This window comes from Coptis chinensis, chromosome 3 (genome assembly GCF_015680905.1).
Source record: "Coptis chinensis isolate HL-2020 chromosome 3, ASM1568090v1, whole genome shotgun sequence".
Taxonomy (NCBI): domain Eukaryota; kingdom Viridiplantae; phylum Streptophyta; class Magnoliopsida; order Ranunculales; family Ranunculaceae; genus Coptis; species Coptis chinensis.
The window spans coordinates 24,847,653-24,860,586 of record NC_141458.1 but is presented as its reverse complement, the minus strand read 5'-3'; the positions used below and the strand labels follow the sequence as shown (position 1 = coordinate 24,860,586).

General features: G+C 37.6%; 2 protein-coding genes across 2 annotated transcripts; one reads left to right on the top strand and one right to left on the bottom strand.

Annotated features, from left to right (window-relative positions):
- The first annotated feature begins 180 nt into the window (after positions 1-180).
- LOC147508798 (uncharacterized) lies at positions 181-10,525 on the top strand. The gene is made up of 2 exons (XM_086597636.1): positions 181-319; positions 10,200-10,525. The coding sequence occupies exons 1-2, from the start codon at positions 181-183 to the stop codon at positions 10,523-10,525; spliced, it is 465 nt and encodes a 154-aa protein (XP_086453762.1).
- A 769-nt stretch (positions 10,526-11,294) lies between these two features.
- LOC147508797 (beta-1,3-galactosyltransferase pvg3-like) lies at positions 11,295-12,579 on the bottom strand. The gene has a single exon (XM_086601170.1). It carries the CDS (start codon positions 12,527-12,529, stop codon positions 11,558-11,560), a length of 972 nt encoding a protein of 323 aa, XP_086457296.1. The 5' UTR covers positions 12,530-12,579; the 3' UTR covers positions 11,295-11,557.
- Between the last annotated feature and the right edge of the window lie 355 nt (positions 12,580-12,934).

The following is a 12,934-nucleotide window of genomic DNA, read 5'->3' as shown; positions in this document are numbered from 1 at the left end:
ACGAGGCGTTACTAGATAAAAAACATAACGTCAATAGGTCTAAATATGAAGGAAGAAGAAGTGAACAGATTATAAATCCAAGAATAGTACCCAAAGTTCAAATCAGTTTCAATAAAAACCTTAATCTATGAGATCCCGAAGATCTTTGTTCATTACCTACGGGATGATTCAGGGCCCTTCATGCTTCCCCAATCCATCTCTGGTGAAGATGCCTTACCTAGAAGAATCCACAATCCTGAAGAAGAAGAGGATTTCCAAGTCTCTGAAGGTGAATCAGAACGACCTCCTTCACCACCAAGTTTCCCAGAATTTGCGTTAGGTATCAAAGAGTCGATTGATAAGTGATCAAAAAGTGCAATTTAACCCTCGATTATGCCTCTTGTTTAGCCATCTTAGTGGACTAATAATGTTTTGTAAGTTATGTTTTATGATTCTACAGGTGAAAGAGAGAGCTTTGTGAAATATTAGAGAAAAACGGGTAAAACAGAGCAATTCAGAGAATTAAGGATCACATGGGAAGCCAGTGGACAATCATAGAGAAGGCCAAGGAATTGAAGCTATTAAAGATGCGACTTGGACCTATTTTAAAGCCTATTTGGAAGCCCAAGGCCAAAGGATTCGTTACTTAGATCAAAGCCCGTAAAAGAGAGAAAATAGACTTACGCGTCTGAGACGCATGGATCGTGTGTCCAAACACAATGCTCGCGTCTAAGAAGCAAGGATCGTGCATCCAGACGCATGAAACGACACTGTAGCCACTTCCTTCTCAGTTTTGGAGATGAAGTTAGACTCTGAAAGAAGTTGATTTGTATTAGGAAACAAATGTCGGTTTGGAATGCTTCTAGAACTCATTGTAACCTATAAATAGAGGACCTAAATGCCTCATGTAATTTGCCAATTCACTTATATTCTTGTCTCCAGAACATGAGGTAGAGGGAGATTAATAATAAAAGATTCAGTTTTAATTAGTCGAGTCTTAATAAGTTAGTCTTTCTAGTCTTATGTTCTTCGACTCTTCTTCTTCTCGTTTTTCGTGTTATTCTTTCTTTATGGAAGGCTAATATTCTCCTTCAAGGGAGGAGATGAAGCCGATGCTTAAGGTTTAATGATTCTTCTGGTTCATAGTGTTCTTCAATTAGGTTAGTTCTTTATGTTTTTAGTTATTAGTTTCATTGCCCACATCAGGGGATGGAAGTATAGAATAGGGTTTATGTTTTACAATATTAATATCATGCTAGTGTTCTTTACTTTTCTTCTAGTAGTATAATTCTTTAGAGTTAGGGAAGTATTCTTTGTGTTGCCTTAGAAGGGGTCTCAGGGAGTGGCTGCCTAGGAGAAGTATTCTTTGTGTTTGCCTTAAGTGGTGATTCATTAAATGGCCGCCCTATTAGGAAGTACTCCTTGATGTTGCTCTCGGTAGTACATTGAATGGCTGCCCGAGCTTACATAAAAGGAAAGAAGATATTAATAGCATAAATATAGGAACAACCTTAAGTAGAATAAATTGTTAACGATGTTTCGTCCAAGAGGGCATTGACACTCGCTCGATTGCCTAATTGTAGTCTACTTGTAAGAACAACCATGAAGCAGAAGGTCATAGATCAAAAGTATTGGTGGATTCTAATCTCTTGAATTCCCTCTCTTATAAATTCTCAATAGTTTAGTTAATTTAGTTTAGTTTAGTATTAGAATCTAAAATCTCTACAATCATAGTTTTTCATCCCTCAAACTCCCTTTCCAGTCCTGTCCTTCACATAACATACACTTAAAAATGGAACGATACCCTACTCATCCTTTACTTATTGAGGGATAATTAGGTTTTGATACGCTTCTATTTTGTTAAACGACCATCATCCATCTACATCATCTATCTACATCATCCATTTACCATCTACACACAGAAGGACCGCGTGTCAAATGGCGCCGCTGCCGTTTTAAGTTGTTTATGTTTAACGTTTTCTTTCAAGATTAGAAGTTTGGATCTTGAGGTAATTTTAGCCGCATCGTCCATCCTTTTGAGAAAGAGAGAAGCTTGAAGGACATCTCAAAGACAAGATCTACCATCCAGGTTAGTCAAATCTTCATTCTTTTTATTTCATTCTTAGTATAGTTGCATTATATTTTAATTTTATTGCTTTCTAGTATAATTCCATTTAGGACCTTTTCAACAATTGAAGTTGTAAGCCAACACAGCGAAACATCAAACTCTAGTGTTTCTTGTCTGAATCTTGACAAACGGACTATCGTCTGTAGGTCGTGGTACTTAAGCAATCTAAGTGATTCACCATAACCCTAGAAGAGGCAGCTTTAGACAACGGGCGAGATACTAGCTGCAAAGCCCAACCCAGTTGTAGGAAAGTAGTTTTATATTTTAGTATAATTTATAATAGTTGCATATTATTCAAGCATTGTATGATAGTTTTTCGTCATTTTCGCATAGCATTTTCTAGTGTAAGCCCCGTCGTTCATATCATCGTTTGGTAAGAACACAACAGTGGACAAGGTTTAACAACCGACTCACAAGAATACTAGACGAGATTGATACAATGGCCGCACGCAATGATGGAGGTGTTTTGGATACCAATAATCCTGAAGCTATTCCACCCATGCAAGCACAACAGAGGAAGAAGCTGAGTGATTTCTATTCGCCAATCATTGGAGACCCACCCAGCAGTATTGTTTTTCCAGAGACAGAAGCTAACCAGTTTGAACTTAGAGCATTAGTAATCTCTATGCTTCCAAAGTTCAATAGTTCAGACAATGTTCAGCCTTATGTCCATATGAACAAATTTCTATCAGTCCTCAGAACTTTCAAGAACCATAATATCAGGGATGAGAGTATCAAGTTAATTCTTTTTCCACTTTCACTCGAAGGTAAAGTATCCAAATGGTTAACTGCACAGCCGATCAATTCAATCAACAACTGGGAAAAGTTGAGAACAAAGTTTATGAAAAAGTTCTACCCACCCCAGAAGACAGATGCCATGCAGCAAGCCATCGACAATTTCAAAGGGAAGGTGACTGAAGAATATCATCAAAGCTGGGAGAAATTCAATAATCTGCTAGTCTCATGTCCACATCATGGTTATGATAAGAGCATACTGGCTCATTTTTTCTTTCGAGGACTTTCTATTATGAACAAGCAGATGATATAGTCAATGCATCAAGGTAAGTTTACATCATTGGATGGAGAAGAAGCCTACAACTTTCTCGATAATTTAGCTGAAGACACTCAACAATGGAGTACTAGCAACGAGGACGTAGCTAGAGTGGAGGGGGTGCCGAAGCAATTTGGCAACCAAATTCAAGAAGATCCAAATCAAGCAATGCTATGAATTATGGCAAGCCTATCAACAAGACTTGAAACTCTGAACAACAAGTTTGATTAGTTCTCCATGAATCCTCAAAAAGAAAACAATTTCCAAGCTAAACCTCAGCCATCCAAGCCTTGTTATGCCATTTGTGAGCTATGTTCTGATGAAGGTCACACCACTGAAGAGTGTTCGTACTATCTGGATACTAATGCAGAGGCATGTAGTATCAACTCTTTAGGAAGAAATAACCAATTCAATCTGGGACAGAATTATTGGAAGCCACAAAATACAAATCAGAGGAATTTTCCTCCAGGATTCCAAAATCAGTCAAATCAGTACCATAATAACCAAGATGTCGGTTCCAAAACCGCCAAAGAACCATACGAAAAACGGTCATACCAGAACCAGTAATACCAAGCCAACACAAACAGAGAGTTAGTACCAGATCTTATGAGTGGATATATTGCCCCTACGCCTCAGTCAAGCAAAGCAGTTATCCCACATCTGGAAAAAGTTATCACCACCATTGTCAATGAGCTGAAACAGACAAATCAAAGAACCTAGAAGTTAGAGAATAACTTTAGTGTCATTCAAGGCTAGATAGGGCAAATTGCTGCCGCCTTAACGGAAAGATCGAAAGGAGCATTACCAAGCCAGCCGGAGCCAAATCCGAAAGGAAGAGGTGTCTTGCAGGTGGATAACCTGGAGATTACTCATGACCAAATTAATTCTGTCACCACTCTGAGGTCAGGCAAGAAAGTTGATAACAAGATTGTCTATGAACCAGGAAAAGATTCTGCGGAGCCTAAGGACTTATGTCCCCACCATCCCACCCAGTTCTAACATTCCAGATATATCTAGTGTTGTGTCACCTGCTGAAGAAACTGTTGCAAAAGAAGTTGAAGGAACTACTGTGGAAGTAAGTAAGAAGAAGTCATCACGAATGACTCTACCTATCACTCCACTATCTGTTACCAAGCCAACCGAAGCCGAAAGAAGAGAACCTATATTGAAAAATCCGCTAGCACCGTTTCCTTCGAAACTAGTGAATACCATAAAGGATGACCAGTACAAGGAGATTTGCGATGTATTTTAGAATTTGCATATTAATATCCCATTTTTGACCGCCATCAAGCAAGTTCCCTTGTATACCAAATTCATGAAAGATCTAGTGATGAAGAAGACCAACATTCCGAAAGAAGCTTTTATCGCTCAAAGATGTTCATCGCATCTACTGAGAATCTAGTCGTTGTGGAAACCGAAAAGATTCGAAGTCCAACTGTTACATGCAGAATGGAGATTCTTTGGAGGAGCAAGCTTTATTAGATTTGGGTGCCGGTGTGAATCTTCTACCATATTTCGATCTCACGAAGTTGGGCTTAAAGGATCTAAAACTGACTGATGTTACTTTACAGTTGGCAGATAGATCAGTGAAGATACCTAGAGGAATCATTGAAGATGTCATAGTCAAGATCGAAGATTTCTATTATCCTATTGATTTCATAGTACTCGACACAGAACCTACATCTGGTAGGCAGATACCAATCATTCTAGGCAGACCATTCTTGGCCACTGCAAATGCACTCATCAACTGTCGAAACGGTAATATGACATTATCCTTTGGTAATATGAGAGTCGAGACCAATGTTTTCCATATGTTACAGCAACCACAGGAGGTGTGTGATGTGAACGAGGTATGCATGATTGAAGCGTTATCACAGGATTATCTGACTCATTCATATCCTGCTGACGAGTTGTTGAAAGCTCTGACAGACTCAGATTATGAGGAACTTAGTGTCGAGGCAATCAATGGGATTTTGGATTCATCACCTGTCATGGATGACAGCAAGTTCAAAGAAAAGTTTGAATTGCCTATGCCTGATGAACCATCTAAAGAGCTTAAGAAGGAGTCGCCTAAGCTAGAATTGAAACCTTTGCCGTCTACACTCAAGTATGTTTTCTTGGGAGATTTGGGAACCTACCCAGTAATCATTGCATCAGATTTGACTGAGGAGTAGGAATCCAGGTTAGTAGCACTTTTAAAGGAATACAAGTCAATTATAGGTTGGACAATTGATGATATCAAGGGGATCAGCCCTATGATAGTTTAACATATGATTCATTTGGAAGAGGATTCCAAGACTTCTAAGCAACCACAGAGGAGGCTTAATCCGAAGATGAAGAAAGTAGTCCGAGAAGAGGTCGTCAAACTCCTTGACGCCGACATTATCTACCCTATTTCTGATAGTCAATGGGTTAGTCCAGTTCAAGTTATGCCGAAGAAGTCCGGAACCACAGTAATCAAGAACGAGAACAATGAGTTGATTCCAACCAGGATTCAGACTGGATGGAGAGTTTGCATCGATTACAGGATGTTGAATAACGCATCGAGGAAATATCATTTTCCATTATTGATCAGATATTAGAAAGATCAGCTGGACAAGCTTACTACTACTTTCTTGATGGTTACTCAAGATATTTTCAGATCCATGTCCACCCTAAGGACCAAGAGAAGACCACATTCATATGTCCGTTTGAGGATTTCCTGTACCATCTCTCCTTAGTCCTTAAACGTTGTTGCGATACCAACTTACTTCTAAACTGGGAAAAGTGTTACTTCATGATAAAGGAAGGGATAGTGCTGGGTCACCAAGTTTCAAAGGAAGAAATTCTAGTAGATCAAGCGAAAATGTCTACAGGAAGTAAGCATATTGTTGAGAGATCAGTTTTGAGATGGAAACCTAAGTGTTCCCCACCTGTTAATTTATGGTGTTTACTCCCCGTTGACCTTCAAAGGAAGATTATTTCTATGGCTCGTGTAGGGTTCAATCAAAGTTCATTTGCGCATAAGAGGAGAGTGAGTAAGCTAGGTTGGTGTAAGAATTGCCATTCTGAAACTTGTTCTGGGTTACAACCATTAAGAGAAAATTGTTGGTATAAGGTATACTTTTGTCAATCACCTGCTGAGAGAGATCGGAAGAATTCCTACAAAGTGAAACCTAGTGGGTAGGAATACTAGTCTTGAGGATCTAACTATAAAGGACTTAAAAGTCTTAAGAATCTGACCATAAAAGACTCACATTACGTCTTGGGGATCTGACGTAAAAAGGCCTAATTTTTTTTTTCTCTTGAACTAATTCTGATATTCGGCATCAATGGTAATATCCTACCTTTTTCTCATCAATTTCATTTACTTCTTTATACATTGAGGTCAATGCATGCATAAGTAGGGGGACGGTGTACTTGATAAATGAATTTCGAAAATTAGTTTTCAAAAACTAAAATATTTTTGTTTCTATATCAGTAGCATGAGAAAAATGAATTTTAATGATAAGTCTGGGATATATATTCTATACTGCTTAGTGTTGAGTTTCATAGATAGTTGATATTATTGATTTCATGACCGCTTAGACCATTTATTATGCTCGGACATAGTTCTTGTTGATAGAATTCTTTATCAAGGCACCACCATAGTACTTGATCAATTTTGTGTACTTTTGCTAGAAGAGATATTTAAACCCCTAGTAAACTGGAAGTAGAATTTTTAGACTTAATCCGTGAGACTTGGGCTTTATACCCATTCTTTGGAGAGTTCTTACGAAAAATCCGAGTCTTAGTGACTCAACATCTTTCAGTTCTTTATGTCGTTATAATATAGTCTCATTATTTGTTGATTTGGTTAATCACGAAGTGACATCAACTGGGGAGATAGCCATTAGGTCTTGTAGTCTATTCAAAACAGAGTATCATACTGATAAGTCAAGTAGTGAACCCATTCATCCTTTATCCCACATAGTAGGACCATCATGTTAAACCCTTTTGAGCCTTACAATAAGCCATTTTCTTTCATAAAACCATTCACCCTTTACCCAACTCCAGACAAGGAGTATAGCCAAAAACCTTTATCAGCCATACCAATATATTTCTAAGAATACGAGGGGAACAAGAAGGAAGAAAGAGCACAAAAGGAAGATTACAAGGAAATATCAGAGAGATATAATGAAAACCATCATTCTGTTCTAAGTGAAAGAAGCTAGTGGAAAACAAACATATCCAGTATTAATCAAGGATATACCACTGAGTTAAAAAAATAAAAAAATAAAAAATAAGTTGAACAGAATGGATGGAAAAGCTAAGACAAAGGAAGAATTTTCTCTGCAATACAGAATTTGAAGAAATCTTCCAAAGAATGAAGTAAAACCCTTAGTATTTTCAGAAACAACCTTAGAATCCTTTTTACCTTTCCTTCATAAACCAATACCCAAGTCAAGTTACAACCCATGACTTATCATTACAGTATGGTACGAAGTCTAGAATAGGTGAGAGGATGCTAAAGTGAAGTACCCGACACTTCATATGTGATTGACATTCTTTCCATGAGACTACTGTCATCTAGAAGTTCGTTTTTCAAGGTAGTATGTGGGATGTTCATATTCATTATTCTTTTCCCCACATACATGAGGTAAAATAGTATACCATCTTTTGAGAGATTCTTTTCTGAGAGTATGACCGGTGAGGATTGAAAGTCGAGATTATCTATCTAAAGTTAAACTAGGGATTCCGTTTCTTGGATAGGAGAGTATAGGAGATTGACTAAGTACACACATAAGCCTTGATTGAGAATTTTGTCAATTTTTACTATCTCCCATCATAATCTATGAGTATTTGTAGCAATGTAGTTAACAATGGAGACCGTCTATTGGAGTATGCACTAAGTGGGTAAGGAATTCTCTCTCTGAAAAATACTATCATTCTTGAACATGCTATTGATTGATTTTGTGGGTATATCACCTGAAAACCCTCACGAAACTATAACTCGTCCTTTTTGGGGAACTTAAAGGTTTAAAGTCTTGTTCCATATGGTAAATGCAATCGTGATGCCTGTGAAAGTGAGTTAGGATTTTATTTTTATTATTAGGATGTGATTTTGATCACTTATCTATTTTCTTATTTTATTTGTTAAGAGACTAACAAAAGGCTAGTTGGGAGTTATAATAAGTGCTCAAAAAGTACAATTTAACCCTCGATTATGCCTCTTGTTTAGCCATTTTAGTAGACTAATAGTGTTTGTAAGTTATGTTTTATGATTCTACAGGTGAAAGTTTTGTTGAATATTAGAGAAAAAGGGGTAAAACGGAGCAATTTAGAGCATTAAGGATCACATGGGAATCCCGTGGACAATCATGGAGAAGGCCAAGGAATTAAAGCTATTAAAGATGCGACTTGGACCTATTATAAAGCCTATTTGGAAGCCCAAGGCCAAAAGATTCGTTGCTTGGACCAAATCCCGCAAAAGATGATAGAAGAATAGAGCAAAATAGGGAAAATAGACTTCCGCGTCTGGGACGCATGGATCGTGCGTCCAGACGCAATGCTCGCGTCTGAGACGCAAGGATCGTGTGTCCAAACGCATGAAATGACACTGTAGCCACTTCCTTTTCAGTTTTGGAGATGAAGTTGGACTCTAAAAGAAGTTAATTTGTATTAGAAAACAAATGACAGTTTGGAATGCTTCTAGAACTCATTGTAACCCCTATAAATAAAGGACCTAAGTGCCTCATGTAATTTGTCAATTCACTTATATTCTTGTCTCCAGAACTTGAGGCAGAGAGAGATTAATAATAAAAGATTCGGTTTTAACTAGCCGAGTCTTAATAAGTTAGTCTTTCTAGTCTTATGTTCTTCGACTCTTCTTCTTCTCGTTCTTCGTGTTCTTCCTTCTTTATGGAAGGCTAACATTTTCCTTCAAGGGAGGAGATGAAGTCGATGCTTAAGGTTTAATGATTCTACTGGTTCATGGTGTTTTTTAATCAGGTTAGTTCTTTATGTTTTTAGTTATTAGTTTTATTACCCACATCAGGGGATGGAAGTATATAATAGGATTTATGTTTTGCAATATTAATATCATGCTAGTGTTCTTTACTTTTCTTCTAGTAGTATAGTTCTTTAGAGTTAGGAAAGTATTCTTTGTGTTGCCTTAGAAGGGGTAACTCAGAGAGTGACTGCATAGGGGAAGTATTCTTTGTGTTTGCCTTAAGTGGTGATTCATTGAATGACCGCCCTATTAGAAAGTACTCATTGATGTTGCTCTCGGCATTACATTGAATGGCTGCCCGAGCTTACATAAAAGGAAAGAAAATATTAATAGCATAAACATAGGAACAACCTTAAGTAGAATAAATTGTTAACGATATTTCGCCTAAGAGGGCATCGACACTCGCTCGATTGCCTAATTGTAGTATACTTTTAAGAACAACCATGACGCAGAAGGTCATAGATCAAAAGTACTGGTAGATTCTAATCTCTTAAATTCCCTCTCTTATAAATTCTCAATAGTTTAGTTAATTTAATTTAATTTAGTATTAGAATTTAAAATCTCTACCATCATAGTTTTTAATTCCTCAAACCCCTTTCCACTAGTGTCCTTTACATAACATACACTTAAAAGTGGAACGATACCCTACTCATCCTTTACTTATTAAGGGATAATTAGGTTTTGATACGCTTCTATTTTGTTCAACGACCATCATCCATCTACATCATCTATCTACATCATCCATATACCATCTACACACAAAAGGATCGCGTGTCATCGATCAGAACACTTAGTGGCGCTGTATTCCCTAAGCTAAATTGGAGTGCCCCAAAGGATTCTACTTAGATTAGTACAACTGGAAACCTTAGATGCACCTCCTTTAGTGAAATCACTCTTGTTACGATCCTCAGTATCATTGGTTCATGATCTTTGGCATGCCTATGAATCTTGCACTGATAGGACTCCAGCTAGACCTCCAACATTTTTTCTTGCCCTTCGAAAGTGGTACTCATCTTTCCATCTTGAAAAGAAATTTCGTTGCTTCGTTAGAAATCAACATCTTATTGCAGTCTCCCAACGAGAGTTCACTGGATTTTACCCTGTTCTTCTGGAGAAAAAATGTGATCTTGAAATTTTAATCCAGGATTTCTTTGAAAAGAATGTGCAGCAAAAGTTTGAATCAGTGAATTACACATTTGATGTTTATGTTACTAGGGATAAACGGGTTAAGCTTTTAGACTTTAATCCTTGGGCCCCCTTCACTTTGCCGCTGCTGTTCAGCTGGGAAGAGTTGCAAGGTAGTTTTGGAGAAGAGGAGCTGGTGCAGTTCCGGGTTGTAGAGAGTCAATGTGCTGTTCGACCAAGTCTAAAGACTGCAGTTCCGTATGATTACTAAGACCAAGTCTAAAGTCAATGGGTTGGGATCAGTTTTTGAGGAGGGCAGATGAAGAATTGCAAAAGCAGGATACACACGAAGGCAAAGAATTTCAACGGGAAGAAGTTGAAGATCACTAAGACATTTCTTCTTTGAGTTGAAAGGAACTTGGTATCTGACACTGTGGCCGCAGAAGACAAATCTAGAGATTCAGTCTGTAGGGGGGCAACTCAGACATCTTTAGTCTTCTTATCCCCCTGTTTACATGATCGGGAGAACTAGCGAACAACTTTAAGATATGGTATGGATATCTGACTCTTGTATGGATGATGCCTTTTTATTTCTTACAAACTAGTGAAGCATTATTAGTGTTGCTGTACTTTGTTCTTTTTATACTGTAATTTAAAGACAACTTGTTGTTGTTCAATTATGATGTAGTGGATTCATAATTAGTACTGCTGTGGAGATTCGTTGGGTATTATTTATCATGGAGTTTATCTAAAGGATGAGTATTTTGTGTATTTTTGGTTGGGTCTGAAATTCATTAATGGAGCCTCTGGTAAGTCTCTAGGCTCTTGTTTGGTGGCTATCAGAAAACCACTTGATGCCCTTGCGATAATGTTGAGAAATTTGTGTGCCTGTGTCTATTGATTGATTTAAGCTCTTCATCCTGTTACTTAATTTTGATTGGTGTCTCCATCGCAAATTATTTAACTCGTGAATGAGAGAGCAAAAAAAAAATCTCTACGAAATATAGATTTGCAGTTTACATGCTCTCAGGAATCGGAATTAAAGATTGCCGACATTGTTGGTGAAATTACAGATTACAGTTTAGCTGTCAGAATCACACAAAACTCTACTAACTGAACTATATGTGGAGGGAACAAATAATTCAAATGCGGAAGGAGAATTTACAGTTGATTCAGTATAATCCCTTGCGAAAATGTAAGAAAGTGGATATGAAGAGGAATAAAAAGGTACATCGCTATTATTGACTGAATAAAAACTCAAATCAAAAGAATGAACAAAATCTGTGTAGCAGCCTTATATTACCTAAGGAAGATGATATAGCTTAGATGGTTGAAGATTGTTAGTTACATTGAAGTACTTCAAAGTATTGATCCATTTCTCCTGGTTTTTCAAAAGATGAACAGCAATGGTGTCTGGCCAAAGCTCATGTGTGCACGCTGTATTAGGAATAGTTGGGTAATTATACATGCTCCACTTAGCGTTATGCCTATTCTTGGCACGCTGACCTTTACGCATCCATTCGCCCGTAACTTTGTCTTCTGGACCCGCAGTATGGTTCTTTGGAATTTCTGATGTTCCAATCCATTCTACTAGATCCCAAGAAATCAAGTAGCCCATGCCAGACATGTAGTTAACAAAAGGGTTCATACTAGAGCATGGAATAACAAAACCATAGTACAGGTCTTCCCTTGGCAATGGCTTTAAGGATGCAATTAAGTTATCTAGTCGAAAATACGAGTCATCGTCAGCCTTCATAACGTAATGGTATGGAGGATTAGGTCCTTCTCGATCATCAAATATCTCGGGCAAACTTGAGAAATATGTATATGTTTTACCTTTGTTCATATTCTCTTCGCAGTTGAGTATAATGATGTCATTGTAGCGCATGATCTCAAGTGCCACTAGAACTCTTTGATTTTCCTTTGTAAGGTTGCAAAATACAAACTTCACATCAACTTGTGCACCCAATGTAGATTGTGTACCATAGACTTGGCGAAGAAAATGGCGGCGTTGGTATTGGTCAGGCAGTGTGAGGATTCCGAACAGCACTCTCAGATCAGGGGGAGATAAGGTAGAATTTTCTATAAAAGATTTGTCGATAGATTGGGACTGAAAATTGGAGACCGCGGACTGGCCTAGTTTCCTTAGAGCCTCAAATTGGACTTCGTTTATGGAGAACCATATGAACAGGAATACGACAAAGAAAAGTAAAGAGAGGGTTATGGAGAGTTTTGCTGAAGGGTTTGGCCTATCGTATCTAGTGATTGTCTTCATAGTTTGTGAAGTTTTTAGAAGAGAAATGCTTATGATTATAAGGAGTAATTTGAGTCAAATTGGTACCGGATATTCCCCTCCAAAAAAAAATAGAATTAAAAAAAAAAAACTTTCTTAGGTACAAAGCATTAGTTGGCAATTTCTTGCTATTCAGTATACCTCGTGACTTTTTAAGTCCTAAAAGCAAGGCCGGTGTTCGTAGATTTTATTTTTGAATGAATTAAAAACTTTATTGATTACCGTTAAATTAAATAGTGTTCATATGAATATGTACTGAGATAATGTCACTAATATTAGCTTGTTTAGATGGAGTCAATGGTGAACGAAGTCGTGCAACTGAAGCTTACGTTTGCTATACTTTTTTGAGCAAGTTCATCTAGTCAACTTTATGTGAATTAGTTATTT